This window comes from Protopterus annectens, chromosome 9.part0, assembly GCF_019279795.1.
Source record: "Protopterus annectens isolate FY-2018-M chromosome 9.part0, PAN1.0, whole genome shotgun sequence".
Classification (NCBI taxonomy): Eukaryota; Metazoa; Chordata; order Ceratodontiformes; family Protopteridae; genus Protopterus; species Protopterus annectens.
The window spans coordinates 1517099536-1517116719 of NC_056743.1; the positions used below are offsets into that span (position 1 = coordinate 1517099536).

Sequence of the window (17184 nt, forward strand, 5' to 3'; positions counted from 1 at the left end):
ATCTCCCACGTTGGCCTGTACCTCAGAAAAGTAAATATTGAACAAGACAGGTCCCAGGACAGAACCTTGTGGGACGCCACTTGTGACCGGTTTCGAGTCCGACATGGCTCCAGCAACTCTGACTCTGTGGGTTCTGTCTTTGAGCCAGTTTGCGACCCATCTTGTGACATAGGGGTTTATATTTAGGCTGGATAGCTTATCTATGATGCCCGAGTGGGGTATTGTGTCAAATGCCTTTGCGAGGTCCAGATAGGCTGTGTGGACTAACTTCCTTTCATCTATGGCCTTGGTGACTGTTTCGAAGAAGTCGACCAGGTTCAAAAGGCAGGATCTGCCCTTGACAAAGCCAAATTGGGACGGATCTAGTGTCTCGAGGTCCCCAATGTCTTTGTTTATGAGTTCCATGATGATCCTCTCCATAGCCTTGCAGACTAGGCTAGTCGGGCTTATGGGGTGATAGTTTCCAGGGTCCGCAGAGGCGCCACCTTTGTGGAGTGGGACCACTGTTGCTGTATGCCATTCTTTGGGTACATATCCTGTAGTGAGGCTGAGATTGTACAGCAGTTCTTCTTTGAGTTCATGTAGGACGCAACCTGGGACGCCATCTGGTCCCATGGAAGCAGTGTTTTTTGCTTTGGAGAGGGCGGCCTTCACCTGAGCATTAGAGATGTTTGGGAGGCTGCACTCTGCCGGGATTGATACTTGCTCTTTTGGGGGGGGGGGGGGGGAGTTTGCACTGAACCTCTCTGCCAGGATATTGGCGATGTCTGTGGGTTCAGTGTATTTTTTGTCGTTTAGAATCAACTCAGAACAAGTCTGGGAGTTGCATCCCAGGTTCCTAACATAACTGAAAAAAGCCTTATGATTGTCTTTAGTGTCCTGTGCAATTTTTCTCTCGAAGGTAGCCCTGGAGGATTTTATGAGGGATCGTAATTTTTTGCTAGTACTGATCAGAGATGCCTTCCCTTTTAGGGATTTTGCTCTATCATGTAGTAGCTTCCTCCTTCTGTTGTACAGTTTATTTATGGCAGGGGTCCACCAGACTGGACGCCTGCCTTTGGATGATTGGGTCTTGATTTTGTTTGAGATCGCATGATCCATGCATTCCTGGAGATGTCCGTATAATGCGTTTATATAGGATTCTGCAGTTTGGGCCGTAGGTTCCACTGGCTCTGGGGCCTTGAAGGATTCCACTTCGGTTTTGAGAAGTGTGAAGTTCGCTTTTGAGAAGTTTTTCACTGTGGTTTTCTGGGCGGGGGGTGGGGTCGGGATGTGGATATCCAATGAAATTAATTTATGGTCTGATCTTACCAGTGAGGGATATACTTCTGGTATGGAGCATAGAGTCCCCATGTTGGTAATGATCAAGTCTAGTATGTTTTCCCCTCTTGTGTGAGTGGTGACTAGTTGTTCCATAGCATTTGAGTTTATAAATTCCAGGAACCTTTGGGCTAAGGTGCTGGGGCTTGAGTAATGCTCCCAGTCTATGTTTGGGTAGTTGAAGTCGCCCAATATAATGGTGTTCAGAGAGATCTTCATGTTCTCCAATGTTTTCAGGAAAGCCGAGTGGGATTCCTGACTTTGAGAGGGTGGTCTGTAGGATGCTATAAACTGAAAAGCAGTCTTGCCCACTGTCAGTTGCACATGGATGGTCTCCAATACTTCGTGCAATGCCACTAACCTGGAGGTGTGGATATCCTTGATAAATATGGAAACTCCCCCTCCTTTTGTGGTTCGGTCTGGGTTTTGGGGCCGAAAAGCATGATGTGAGGTATAACCTGGTAGTGCTGGGGTGCTCTCTGGAGCCTTGAACCAGGTTTCTGTCACTGCACAGATATCGATGTTCTCCATACTGAGGAGAGCTTCGAGTGCATGTATCTTGAGGTTAAGACTTCTGGCGTTTAGCAGCATTACCCTTAGTTTCTTGTTCCTTGTGCTGTCTATGGAGGTGGGTTTGACTTTTGAGCCTTGCCTAAAAAAGGCACTATGGGGGTGGCAAGAGCCTTTGCCAATATCCGAAAGCCCAGGGGTGACAGGTGCAAGCCGTCCCTAGCGAAGCAACGTGGTTTGTCGAGCATGTCATCCCAGGCTGACAGACACTGGATCCCCTTTGAATGACACCAAAATTTTAGCCAATTGTTAAAATCGATCATTTTGTCTTTATACTGTGGGTCAAAAACCCTACCATTTGTGTTATTATTAATTTCACTGAGTATAATTGGGTACCCTTGTAAGAGCCTTAGAGTAGCTGCCTTTGGAGTGTCTGTTGGCAGTAACTACCTTATGCTCTGGGCAGAAGGGGTCATGGCTACTAAATCTGTGCCAGCCTTTCCCAGGTGTGTGTGTGTGTGTGTGTGTGTGTGTGTGTGTGTGTGTGTGTGTGTGTGTGGACTTGATGGCAATAAAACAACACTCTGACAGTGGGGGGTTACTTTTAGGACTTGCTGTCATGCACAGCAACTAATCCAACATAATTTTTCCCCTCAGTTTTCTGAGACTACCCCTGGGCTGCTTCCACAGCCATATGATATGGGTTACGTCCAAATATTAGGTAACTAGATCTTGCCTGACACAAAGGACAAATAACAGAAATATTACTTAAGGTAAACATTAGAATATTAACTCTGTTAATTAAAATGGAATTTAGCAACCCAAGGCAGTAGGAAGGTGGGAAAGAACAATTACACTGCTAAAGTCTTATCTTTCCTGCATTCAATTTTGAAACACTGGCAGTAAGATTACCTTAGAATCGAGTTCTTGGTTTATCCCATGGTAGCATATGACAGAAAACAGCCCTACAGAAAAAAACTGCCTTCATCAAGCTTATAATGTTTCATAAAAATATGTACAGTCTACCACGTAGCAGCTGTATATCTCATTCACTGAGACATTCCACAAGAAATCGAAGTGGCCACTGCCCAAGAAGAATACATCTGTGGCCACCCAAAAGGCTGTGTCATGTTTGTCTTAACTAAAGGAGATACAGCTGGTGAATCACTTGGAGAGGCACTGGCTGGACACCTTTTAACCATCTTTGCTATTGACAAAGGACATAAACAGCTGTTGGTCCTTCCTGAATGCATCTGTTCTATTAGTACAACAATACAACTGTCTAAGGGCTTCTACAGCTTGAAGAACACTCTATAGAATTAGATTTAGCTACAAAAAAGATGGGAAACTGTAAGGACTGGTTAACATTTGTAACAGCTAACACTTTCTGGGTTAGCTGCAAGAGATACCTAGCTGTTGGAGAAGATGAGACATAGTTTGTGTGAACAAGATGTGCAGCACTGAAATGCACATTGTAGAAGTGACAGTGATAAGTAAATCAGTATTCCTTGACAAGATTTCTCTCAGGTTCAAAAGTTGGAAAAAGGAACCTTTTCCCAGTTGAAACTTGAGATCACAAAGGGAAGCAGAGTACCACAGTCTGGTGGTTAGAACCAGAAAATGTCACAAAAAGGTACTAAAAAGTGTGATAACTGCAGACGACTATCCATCTTCCACATGATAAAATCAGACATCATACAGAGTTGTACCTTGCTGGTAAAATAACAACGAAGAAATAAACTCCACAAACACTTTAAACTACAAAAAAGCAACCCGGGCGTGAGGACTTTGTCTGAGACAAAAGCGCTTAGTTGAATACACTGGATTTGTGTCCTCAAGTTCAGGTTGCTTTTTTGGTAAAATAAACTTAAATGATCCAAGGATGATGGGTAATCTGGGACCATGATTATGCCACAGTGCTAAGGTGAAAGGACGCTCTTATTAACTCAGTCAGTGGAGAAATGCACTGTTTTGACTTCACAGATCTTCCATGTAGAAGAGTTTCAAGTTGTCTTCAAAATATGAAGCACCTCTTCCAATAAGACAGAAGCCCAGGCAATTAATGGGCCTATCTTATTTATACATACTGTAAATAATAATACTTGCATTTAGGATGTAAATATAATACAAATGTTTTGTCTCTACTTTGTTACTGTACTATGTATAACTCTTATGTACTCTTTATTCCATGTATAATTCTCTGTTTGTGTCTTGCACCATGGTGCTTGGGTTGTGGCTGAAAAAGGCCTGTAAACTGTCTATCTACCAGGTTATCCAATGGAGATAAATAAATACATACATACATACATACATACATGTATACAAAAAGGGAAATTGAAGGAACTGGGTTGTAAGCCTGAATGTCCACAGAAATGGATTAACTGTACCAAATCAGCATCCTTCTAGACCTGAGGAAGTCAGAAAAGAGGTCGAGACGTGGTCAACAGCAGAAGCATCCACTACTGGTGACTCAGATGAGCTAGTACACTAGCAATACAACTAAATGATGGGAAAATGAGAAATAGTGGGGAAAGTGGAAAGACTTGCCCAAGGGTGTATGAGGACATCCGTTTACAGGTTTTGGGAAAAAAGAAGAATGAAGACTTTATCTATCTGGTACTAGTAGGGAAAGCAAAAACATATACTACTATATAACTCAAATTCTGGAAAATCCAGCTTGTCTCAGTGAGAACCTCTGCCCATTCATAAAAGAAGAGACATTTCCAAATGAGATGATCCACTAAAGAAATGTCTACTCCCCATAACAAGCTCAATGTCCATTCCAAAGGTAGTACTGCCTCTCTGCTTAAAAAGGTAGAAACCTATGTTGTTCCTCTTGCTTGTATATTAGCATGTTCACAGAATAAACTAGAATGCAGGTCCAAGTATGATGGAATTTGTGAATACCTCACAGGTCCTGGACCAAGTGACAATCATAAATGTCTCCTGCATTCCAGCTGGAGGTGTTGTAAGTTTTGAAAGGATAGCTGCCATCAGTTTGGACAAATGAACCCAATTAGAAGGCTCGATAGAGAGGTCCATTAGGCTGCAGCTCTGCAACACGGCCTTAGATGCAGGATACAAATCTTTCTCTGAGCTCCATTCTTATGACCACTGAACGCCCGCTGCAGAGTGAAGACATGCAGGTGAGCAAAAGGAACTAATATGAAAGAAACTGCCAACATACTCAGGAAACACACAACTGTCTAGAAATTTAATATAGAGGATTAAGGCTATCAGTTGCCTTATCCAGTAAGGATCCTCATGTTCTTTGGATTTGCTTCCCAACAAGCCACTTAACCAGACAATGTTTCCAAGTGTCAACCCAACAGACTTGGTACATACTGGTTTGCAAAACATGCAAGAGCTCTCACGTACAGTAGGCCAAAAGAAATAATTTGCCTAGGTACAGGAATGCTTGAGACAAGTGGGTGCAGTCTTAGTCTTATCTAGTGAACACTCCTGAGGCAGACAAAAGACCAAACAGCAACATCCAGAACTGTAAATGACCACTGCCTACAAGGTAGAATGGGAACATTCAGGTGGTGCTCTAACTTTGTCACGCAGTTAGGTGTCAAGTCCAGACAGAACATCCAATTTCCTCTCAATAAGGGAAAAAGAACAGTCTAGACAATGGCTATGCCAAACATTTTCACTACTATAAAGATGCTGAGACCACCAACTTCTAAAACTGGTCTGAATTTTTCCATGTTCTCTGAGCCAAAAATGTGGAAGAAACCCAATGATCTTACTGGTCTGGCAGAATGGGATTAATGTTCATTTTTAGAAGGAGTTGCAATGTCTCTTCCTATGACTGGCACACATTTGTTATGGTTAGTAGAACTGAACGGGTGTCAGACTTATCTACTTCATTAACTGAGTTGGTGGTGGTAGTCTGGTCTAAGGACTCTTTTTCAGCCATGACCTAGGCAAAGGTGGTACTTATAATGCCAACTTTCATATACAAACACAGAAAAGTATAAAAATATACAGATACAAAAATATCACTAAGATTATAACACAGAAAAGAGCAAAAGCTAAAGTAATGAAAGTTTTGCACTTGATAACATTAGAAACAGAATATAGCATCCTGAAACTAGGGTACAGTTGACATGTTGAAAGAGAGAAAGAGAGAAACATAGGAATGCACACTCTGTAAGTGCAAGTTAAACAAATAGGCAAAAAGAATCAAAGATAGAAATAGAGTTTACATACTGCCTCAACTTCTATTGTGTGGAAGTAAAAATATTTAGTAATAAATATCACAAATCATGCCACCTTCTCCATCACAGAGGACATTAAAAATATACATGCAGATCAGTTTAATTCCAAATGCTCCCCTCTCCTCCCTTGCCATTCAGACTCTGACACACACACACACACACACACACACACACACACACACACACACACACACACACACACACACACACACACACCCTCCCTTGCCATTCAGACTCTGACACACACACACACACACACACACACACACACACACACACACACACACACACACACACACACACACACACACACACACTCCCGGCTTCCTCTGATTAGCTTCTAACTGCTTTCTCTCCAAAACCAAAAGCACTGATTCTGTGGATCCTGAAAAATGTACCATGCTGTCTCCTGGCCAGCACTAAACACAAAATAGCCGTAGTGGTACCTCTTCTACAAAGATGGCCCTACCACTGACCTTGGGAACTATAGACCAAGTTGCCTCACTCGTATTACTTGTAAAGTCATGGAACATATTATAATGAATAACATAAACCAGGATACTGGCAGTCTATAAGGCCTTGACTCAAGTCAAATCACCTTTGTTAAGGCTCTGTCCTGTCTACTAAATCTGATGGACTTCTTTGAAGAGGTGACTGAGTGACTTCATAGTGGCAAATCTATATACCACACTCTGGTATAACTGATTAACTCCTGTGTAACCCACTGGATAGCTAACTGGCTCACAGGCAGCATCCACACAGTAAAGACTTGTGGCACACTCTTCAAAAAGCCTTGTCACCAGTGGTATGCCACTGGGTTCTGTATCTGATTCACTCTCTGATATATACTTCTCTGAAGTTCAAGCTGAAGTCAAACTCTATGGCTGACAAATTTCATTGATGACTGCAAACCTGACTGTCACTAACTCCACAAGTGATCACCTCTGCCCGTGGGCCTACACTATACTACTTCATCTTCAACTTTATTAAGATGCTTAACCCCTAAGCTCTGTTACTACAAGATGGAACAAGACACAAAAAGCAAGTGCCATATTACAAATGTGAATAGCTATTTAACATACAAAAACTCAGCGAAGTACAGGCCAGACTGCAACAAACTCTGTAACAAGCTCAGCTATAACATAAATGGTAAAAAAAGTCATGAAAAAAATGCTAGGACAGTTAACAGGAAAATAATCACGTTTCCAATTACTGTCTCATTCAGCAGACCCATTAAACTAACTGTTCTTAAGCCCATGGAAATCCACAAAAAAACATAAAAAAAGTTGTTGACATTGCAAAAAATCCTTACAAGTTCCTTGCTGGTGCCAAAACAGATCACCAACAGAAAGGAAATATATGCTGAAACAGAAATACAATGTACTATGGCTGTAATGGAATAGCCAACAGAGAGCAAAGCAGAGCAAACTCCATAGCAGATAGTACACATCTTCTTCTTCATCTTTCTGCTGCTCCCATTAGGGGTCGCCACAGCAGATCATCGGTTCACAGAACGATTGGCAGTGGAGTTTTTAACGGTGTCGAGTTGCCAACCCGGCACCCAAACTTCACAGAAGGCACGCACACGAACACACTCAGGACTAGGGCCAATTCAGGATGTCCAATTCGCCTGCAGCATGTCTTTGGAATGTGGGAGGAAACCCACGCGACCACAGGGAGGACATGCAGACTCCACATAGAAGACACCCCAACCGAGAATCAAACTGGAGAACCTCTTGCTGTAAGCCGTCAACACTAACAGCTGCAGCTCCAACAATTTAGTTGATGGAAAATGTCTTACTGAAGTTTCCAAAAAAAATAGTAAAGCCAAATCAGCAGCAGCATTCCATAAAGCAAACAAACCAGCCAAAGTATAGACACTAAGAGCACAAAGTCCAGCAAGGAAGAACATAATAAAACAGCGGCACTCAAAAGTCGACAGCAACATATATATTCCAAAGTAGGGAAAGCGCAACAATATAACAACCTTACTCAAAATCCGCAAACACATTTTCAAAGCAGAGAAGCATTCTTCAAGACCAGTGACAGTTTTCTTCAAGAGATTGTAGCATTCTACAGAACTGCAGCAGCATTCTTCAATAAAGGTAAAATAGCATTCTGCCAGATACACAGAATCATTTTCGATAAGCCTACAAGGTTCTTTCTGGGGGCCTATACCAGTTCGTCACAATGCAATTGCAGCGAACACCAACTAGTCGACCCCTCCTTTAGCGAAAATCGTTTCAGCGATTCGCTGAATTTACTTAGGGCAAGTAAATACTTGCCCTACAGCATAAGTTTGCCCTTTTCTCCACTGTAATGCGGTGTTGGAGTTGGTATATATAGTTAGGGGATGTGGGGGAGCAGTCCCCCACATCAGGGGGGGGGGTGTGAGGGGCTTCATCACCCACTTGGGTGGGTTCGATTTGAGTAGCTGTCGGTCTGTTGTGCTGTAGGGCAAGTATTTACTTGCTCTCAGTAAATTTAGCGAATCACTGAAATGATTTTCACTGAATGAGGGTCGACGATCCGGTGTTCGCTGCAACTGCATTGCGACGAACTACTATAGACCCCATTCTGGTCAGTGGAATAACCAGTCTTCAGCATGCAATATACAAAACACAACTGCAAAAGCAGTGCAACTCCAAATTTAGACAGTAAAATAACCTAAAATATAAACCAGAAAGTGCCTGCAACCAGTCTTCTGCCACCATCTTCAGTTATGTACACCTGGTGTCAAGGCCATGGACTCAAGGTCAATGCATAAAAATGCAGTACTGTGTTCTTGGGAAAGAGGGATATCTCTGCATATAACACATAAATGGAAGAAGCACTCACTCCATGCTAAACAAAGAAGCTTCCTAACTCTGTTTAAAACAATCCTGGAGTGAATGATGATCCATTGAGTTGAACACCACTGTGCTGCCTTGTCAGACCCTTACAAACAGAAAAATAAATTACTGATTTTTGTAGCAGCTAAGTTCATAATGGTCTTCTGCGCTGATCACTTAGTACAAACCTATGAAGCTTTTGGGTTACTGATTTAGAGTAGTGTGGACATATATGTATATAAAATTTGCTTTCACATTACAGTTTAAGTCAGCTTTCCATGCAATATGGTAATCTCTTTACCCACTGATCTATGGTGATCACACACCACATGGCTTGGTGAAGGGAGGTCCTACTACTCTACCTGATTACTCACCTTTGGGGCGACTGGTTGGGTATGAAGCCAGGACTGTTTCTGGTAACTCCCGAAATGATGATGCCAGTGCCACTTTTATCCTAACAGTAATAACTGAATCTGCTGAAAGCTGCTGGCCATCACTGTTTGACTAGGACCACTGGAACCAAAGCCATGGATCACTTACATTCACTGATACTAACAATGGAAGCCTGATGTACAGTATAGATGAGAAAAAGCCTTTGCCTTTCTTCTTCACTTCTTTCAGCAGGCTACTGACTTCTAGACAAAACTGCAGGGCTGTTGAAATGGAAGTCCATAAGTAATATCTTATTGTCCTCTGTGAATGGATTAAGGAGTAGCCAGGTGTGCTGATAGATGGCCTTGCTCATCACACTAGCAGGGGATTTATGTGACCACTAGATGTTGATGTTTTATGAATTTAAGTAAATTAATTAAGATGCAAAGAAATTAACATTTTTAAGCATGACAAAATGATGGTATACATGACAGCTTGTTGTTTAGGCTGAAGCAATCCTTTATTTTTTGTTTTAATTAACAAAGATAATTAATTCAAAAAAGATAAAACTGAACTTTTTGTGACGCAGCCTTCATCCACTGACCTCTTCCACAAACTGTAAACATCTATGTGGCAAATCAAAATACTTGATTCATAACACAGGATTTCTGCCTGTACCCATCTCACACTGTAGACAAGCAGCAGCACACAATGGCCTAATTACATGTTTCAAAAATAAAACAGCAGGCATATGACATAGAATCATTCTGAAGAGATCTCAGAGCAACAAATATCCTCCTTAGCTTACTACAGAAACTGGGCTACCCACCACCGCTGATGGAAGGACAGCTCCTCACAAATAAGCTAGGTCCTTATCTGTACAGCAAACCCTTCTGCAACATTTGATCATTCTTAAACCCAGATAATTAGCAGTGCAGACAGAAACCTTGCACTGCTGCCAGGAGATGCATCACCCACAAGATTATCACTAACCAGTAATAATAAAACTTTCAAGTGATTTTTAATTTATGCATGCACAGCTAAGATACAGCACAACAATCCAACCAAGTATGGCTGTAAGAAAAATTATTGTGAAGACCACAACACATGCCCAATAGCCCCCCCCCCAAAATAAATAAATAAAATACTTCATAAATTAATGTGACTTTTTTTTCAAATAACAGAATTACCTGCAATTCTTGAATTTTTCTCTCCTCTTCAATTTTTGACTTTCGATTCATTTTAATCTGTTTTCTCAAAGAGTTTAAGGAATGTTCAAGCTTTTCCTTTAAAAATGAAAAAAGCAGCCCATATAACATTTAGTTTGAATATGTACTACAACTGCACACACAGAAGCAAATTCTAGTGTGTGCTTCTGAAGCAAGCATACAGAAAAAATTCCAATACTGTCATAATCACTGTCACTACCCATACATCAGGGTTTATTAAAAAAAAAGGAAAGAAGTCACAAGTGAGACAATTACGCTTTTCTCTACAATTTGTTTCTTATTCTGATTTAAGTTCTTTGTGCCAATACAGAGAAGGTAAATATTTGTTGGAAGGAAACTTCTGATAACAAAATTAATTGTTTCAAGGAAAACCCTAACCAAAAACTGAAAAAAAAATCTTCATCTTATTTTGATATTCTATGCATTACTAATACAATCAGAATGACTCAAAGTGATTCTTATTATATTTTCACGTCTTATATTCTCTTAATGGCAATCATGGTGATGGCTATACTGACATAATTTTGTTGCCCACTCTCTTTCAGTTCTCTCAGAACGTGACATGGCCTAGACATCATAAATGAAGTTTGTTTTTTCCTTTCCATTTACTTGCACTGGCAGTGTTGTGAAACATTGGCTTTTTCCAATGGTGTATGAAAGCAAAGTCAGTGCCTCTTTTTATCTGAACTTCCCTTTGTCCATGAACGTTTTCTTCAATACAAAAAGAAGTGAGGGATCAGGATTCCATTCAGTGTTCAAAGCTGTATTCCTTAAAACAATTCCACACCCCCCACACTCTTGAAAGCTGTGAAAGTTGTCAGTTCTATTCATTTATCAGTAACTGAAAGCTGTCACATTAATGTGTTAATAAGGCAAATGATAGCTACATGAGGGGTTGACACTGTGATGACTTTTGTAGTTAAATGGATAAAAGGGGATACCAATGCATCATTGCAACCCAGAACACAAGAGTCTAGGAAAACTGAAACAAAAATGTCATAAGATTATGACTGTTCACTTTTCGCTATAATGGGGCTGGGTCACATATTGACCGCACTGCAGGGCCGGCGCCACCATTAAGGCGAATTAGGCATTCGCCTAGGGCGCAGATCATAAGGGGGCACAAAAATGTACTCATGTTCTTCTTTAAGAGGACCATGCGTGCGCACGCATACATGCCAAACACAGATGTAAACCTCATTCTGCACTCAGGCGTGGAATTTAAACTAGCCGTCTTGCTCTAAGAGGTTGAGAGGTATGATACGTGTGTTTGTGTGTGTGTGTGTGCATGTGTGTGTGTGTGTGTGTGTGTGTGTGTGTGTGTGTGTGTGTGTGTGTGTGTGTGTGAGAAAAGGTAGGGGTGAGCGAATGAGAAAAAAGGTAGGGGGAGTGAGAAAAGATACTGTGTGTGTGTGTGTGTGTGTGTGTGTGTGTGTGTGTGTGTGTGTGTGTGTGTGTGTAACATACCTCCTAACTGTCCAGATTTTTTCATCAGATATTTTGCCTATTCCTCAGACTAGAACAGACAGAATAGAACAGATGGAACTGTAACTACCAGACTGCTGATGGAATTGTAAGTCTGAGTTTCAGTACATTTTCATTGATTTGAATTGGATTGAATTTCAAGGGAAGAGTGGTTTACTGTTGCTCATGCTAAGTCTGTTTTCAATGTGCAACTAATGGTTTTGTTTAGCAAATGGCAGTCACTGTTTGTGCTGTAGAATTTGAAAACCATGTTAGTGGCATAGTTTTTCATTATTGGGTTATACATTCTGTTTCATTGCTTACTAGAATAATGTTCAAAATTATAAACTTAGAACACATGCCAACAAGTGGTGCTATATTATACAATAAATTTAATTTACTACAAGGAAAATTAATCAGGTGAACATATTTGTATGCCCCTAAATATGTCTGCAAGGAGCCTATGGTTTGAAAACAGTCCAATGGTAAACTTAATTCTCTACTGACCAGATGCATTTTCTTTGAATTTGGGTTTTAATGTCATTTCAATGAGTGCGAGTTTCCAGGGCAGAAGTTTATTGCTCATGCTTAGTCTGTTTTCATTGTGAGACTGTACTGTTTGTTTAGCAAGTGGCTATCAGTGTTTGTGCTATTTTATTTCAATATCTGTAATCATTGTAGAAGTAAATAAAACAGTATGCACATTGACGAGTTTGAACAGTGTTTATGGTAACTCGGGAGAAATAGCCAAATAATGGAACACCTTTGCCTTGTAAACTCTGAGGACAGTGGTGGTTGTCCATACAGTCACTCTAGGAGTCAGACTGGACTCAGAGTGAGTGAGCGAATTATCTTTCAAAATAAAACACAAGTATATCACAGAGCATCTAGACTCAGTTTCTTGGGGCTAGCAACACCCACACCCCAGATGTGTAATTGGGTTTTGACACAGACTTAGAAGGGGAGACTCAACCTCTTCACTAGGTTGCAAAACAGACTTGTAGACTTGGCAACAATTTCAATTGAATATGACCTAGCTTTCACACTGGATTTTAAGGATTTAGTGACAAATTTTGCAAAACAGAAGGCAAGAAAAATTAATTTTTGATTATGTAATCTATGTGTATTTTTTGTACAATAAATATGTCAATTTAAATTACTGTTTCCTTTTTCTATACTTTCAGTTTAAAAAAAAGTAACTTATTTGCAAAACAAAGGGCGCACTAATAAGCTTTGGCCTAGGGCACAAAATAACCTAGCAAAGGCACTGCCACACTGCAGACTTGGAAAAGAGAGAGAAGATATGTTTTACTTTTGTTTTCACTCTTCTCCCTTTTCTCAGAGTTTGCGTGATCTCACACTAGGCATATTTGGAGACATGGGGTGTGAGGGGTTGCCTCAACAATGGGACAATGCAAGGTGGTTTGCTCACTGCAAAAGTTTAAATTAATGGCATGCAAAATAAGTGACACACAATCATGGTAGACCAGGATAAAAGCAGCATTTCACTTGCAAAAACATGAGTATTTACTGGTATGGTTAAGTAGTGTTGCAGTACAAATCACCCCTATTTTTCATATACAAAGTCTAAAATGGACTACAAAAATATTACTTGTAGCCATATGTAGCAGTTTAATGACTTCAGCAAGTCAGTCTCAGGATGTAAAACTATGGGTAGTAACCAACAGTGAAAATTACAAAATTAGTACAGTTTAGCCAAGGTCATGAAAAAAGATGAAGCATATTCCTTTTTGAAAGAATGCAAGACTTAAAAAAAAAAGTAGAAAAACAAGTGTAAATGAAAAAAACTGAAATATACTAAAGGAGTTCAGAACAGAACCCTAAATAACACCTAGATGATAATACACTGTTAAACTAACTTTGGGATAAGTTTAATTACAGTAGAGGGTAGACATTTCTTTTAAATATCCAGACATTGTAGCCCATTTTCTGAAGGTGCAATAAAACAAATGAAACAGAAATCCATCAGCATCATCTTCTACCTGGTCCCATAACTAATAACAGATCATCTCAAGTCTCTTCCCAAATTTGTAGTCCTAAAAACATCCAAGCCTTCTGTTCACATTATAACCCAAAAATTTTAAATCTTTCAGTTATGTTTGCTTCACTGCATTAATTTTCTTTCAGTAGACTGAAGAGGAGTTGTGACACATCTCTTCATTATGTGCAGAGTCTTTTCAGGTCCATTTAGAAGCTGCAGTTCTCTGTTGTCTATGATGAAACATTACTGCATGTAAAGAAAGCTCAGGGTATAAGTAAAAATAAAGCAAGTGTTCAAAACAGTGCTGGAAAGCAATGAATAAATACCTCCAAAACTCCTTTAAGTTTGAGGTTTACAATGCTCAAACAAAGCCCAGGTGCCTTGATAAGCAATTAAGCACCTGTATGACGTGGGGTCTAATACTTCCCCAAATAATGAGCCTCAGGCATGCTGACCAGTGTCATTTTTATGGAGTCATGATGAGATGTGTCAGCAATGGACAAAAAATAAGACCCGCCACATTACTGTTATACAGCACTTTAAAACTTCCAGAATTTAAATGGCCATGTGACAATAGCATGGTGGTCACTGTCTGCCCATTGCAAAGGAACCTTCTATTATCCACATTAGTTAGCACATTCAATGCCTTTTTTCTGCACAGTCTAGCTGCTTCTGTTACCAAAGAACTCATTTAACATTCTTACAGGATTTATCCCAGCAATCAGGCAATGTCAAGAGGCAGGTGTGCGATTCAAGCTATTGTATCCAGCTGTCTTCAGAGTATTTTTTCCTGGATGATCAGAGAAACTTGATGCAGAACAGGCTAAGAAGGAAATAAAGCTTATCTAGCAAAAAGTGAGACAACAAACAGAAAGGGACACTGTTTCTTATTCTTCTGATGATAAAGCTCAAGGAGAGAATTTGCCAGTGAAACCTTTCCAAATGTTGCAAAGGAAAATGCTTCATAGTCAGAAAAATCATAGGAGTTGACTAGAAGAATCAGGAGTACCTTGGATTTGAACCAGAGTCTGGTGTTGGGAAATGGAGATGAACTGCGAGAAGGCCAGCAATATTGAAATTATGAATAAATTGGAGACTATAAAGCATCAATCAGATTTGTGAAATATGGCTTTGCAAGAAAAGTGGCTGAAAAACACAGGACTTTTAATGACTTTGTTAAACTTGTGGGTGGACTGTGAAACTTATACTCCATTTTATGTAATTAATATTTAGGAGGACACTAAAAGGGAAAAAGCAACTGTAATTTAAACAAATACAGTCCAAAACAAACCTGCTAGCAGCTGAAGGTGTTCAGTGAAAGAAAAAGCAGTACTGTGAATAAATCACGAACGAACCACCATGGACATCCAAAAACTCTTGAAATACTTTATTAAAATTAACCCTCGATAAAAATCCTTTTCCTTGTGGAAAAATATATAAAAACACAAAAGGTGCACCATTCAGGAAGGATAAGCGCTTTCAGGATTTCCCTTCCTCAGAGCCTGTTACAACTGAAAAAACAGCTTAGGTGCCAAGATTTATTTCATTGGAACAGAGTGTCAATTTACTACATCCTGTTTTATTTTTAACTAAGGTATTGCATTATTCTTTGAATCTATCTAAATAAAGAGGACTGGTATCTGCTCTAGCAGAGCAGTGTTCATTTGAAAGTAAATGCACACCAAATGGAGCGATGTTTTAACTCACACCTGAAGTTTTTCTATTGACTGGATTTTAGGAAGGGTGTAATTTTAGGGTCTATGTTAAATATTCGAACATCCAAAATGTCGAACATTAAATGGTCGAGACCAAATGTTCGACATTTGGATGTTTGAATATCAAATAAAAAATAAAAGAAAAAGAGAAAAACACACCTAACAGTGTAAGCAGGGGGGCAAGCCCCCATGCACCCCTTCCCCCTACTTAATTATACCAACTCCGAGACCGCACTTCAGTGCAGAAAAGGGAAATTCTCCCTATCTGCACCGTACGGTGCCGTTGAAAGTCAATCTTTGAACTCTTGAAATTTCAAACATTTGGTCTCGACCATTTAACATTCGAAATTTTAAGCGTTCGAAGAATTGACATAGACCCTAATTTTACCATAAGGTCCTGATAGGTTGTTTTACCTCAGGCTCACACTGGAGGTGTCAGCTTGTGTAAACTTTTTGATTGGTTAAGCCTTCCTTAAATGGAACATTTTTTTTTCAGTTGTAACAGGATCTGAGGAAGGGAAATCCCGAAAGCGCTTATCCTTCCTGAATGGTGCACCTTTTGTGTTTTTACATATTTTTCCACAAGGAAAAGGATTTTATTGAGGGTTCATTTTAATAAAGGATTTCAAGAGTTTTTGGATGTCCATGGTGGTTCGTTCGTGATTTATTCACAGTAATTTAAACAAATTTTTGTTCTTATTAATTAGAATTTGTATAAAAGTTTTCATGATATAAACCGCATGTTATACATAGTAAAGCAGTTTTATGTTGTATGTAGTCAGGATATTTTACATGTGAGGGGAGTCTCTTCAGTGATTTTGTGTGTGTTAATAAACAAGTACTTTTTTAGTTGTAAGAAAGGTAAGTTTTGCAGTACAACAATAGAAGAAAGGATGGACAAAAGCAAGTTTAATGTTACTATTCTGTGATCTTGGCCTGCTGGGGACGTGGTGAGGTGTAAAAGTACAATGATTATATTACATGAAGAATTAAGATATTTTCTGTTATTTATACAATGGTGAATGTCTAGATTAATGCCCTTGGCTTAAGCTATAAACAAGTGTCTTTTGTGAGCGAGTAGACATGACAAATAAGGCAAAATGATGAAAGCCATGAAAAATTATAAGCTTCTTACATCTGCAAAGAAATTAGCTTTTTTTACTATTAGCACATGCTTGGTGGGAGTCAAGATGTCTACAGCTGAAGGCAACTCTACATTCTTTTCTGAGTGAAATTTACAAAGATTCATTGCCGACTACTTTTGCAGGGATCAGGACAAAATCAAACTCGCCTGTTCAAATCATAAAAAATGTAAAACCACAAGGAACCAAGAACTGAGCACTCAAAAATGTATTCCAAATGATGATAAAAGAGCAGTAAAAATAGCAAAGCTTTCGAGTAACAATTATTTTTCAATGTTTAATGAAAAACAATTAATTGCTCACCATTACAGCCAACCTATCAAAATTTAATTTAAAATCACACAATACTATAAACACAATTTCTTAAAACTATATT

At 39.6% G+C, this 17184-nt stretch overlaps 1 protein-coding gene across 2 annotated transcripts in view; it reads right to left on the bottom strand.

Moving 5' to 3' along the window:
* The window catches only part of LOC122812149 (E3 ubiquitin-protein ligase TRIM39-like), a 180188-nt gene that overhangs the window by 64354 nt on the left and 98650 nt on the right, over positions 1 to 17184 (bottom strand). For both annotated transcript variants that reach the window (XM_044084460.1, XM_044084461.1), the window contains exon 2: positions 10447 to 10542. In XM_044084460.1, the coding sequence (XP_043940395.1) occupies positions 10447 to 10542 (96 nt within the window). The remainder of the gene's footprint in view (positions 1 to 10446; positions 10543 to 17184) is intronic.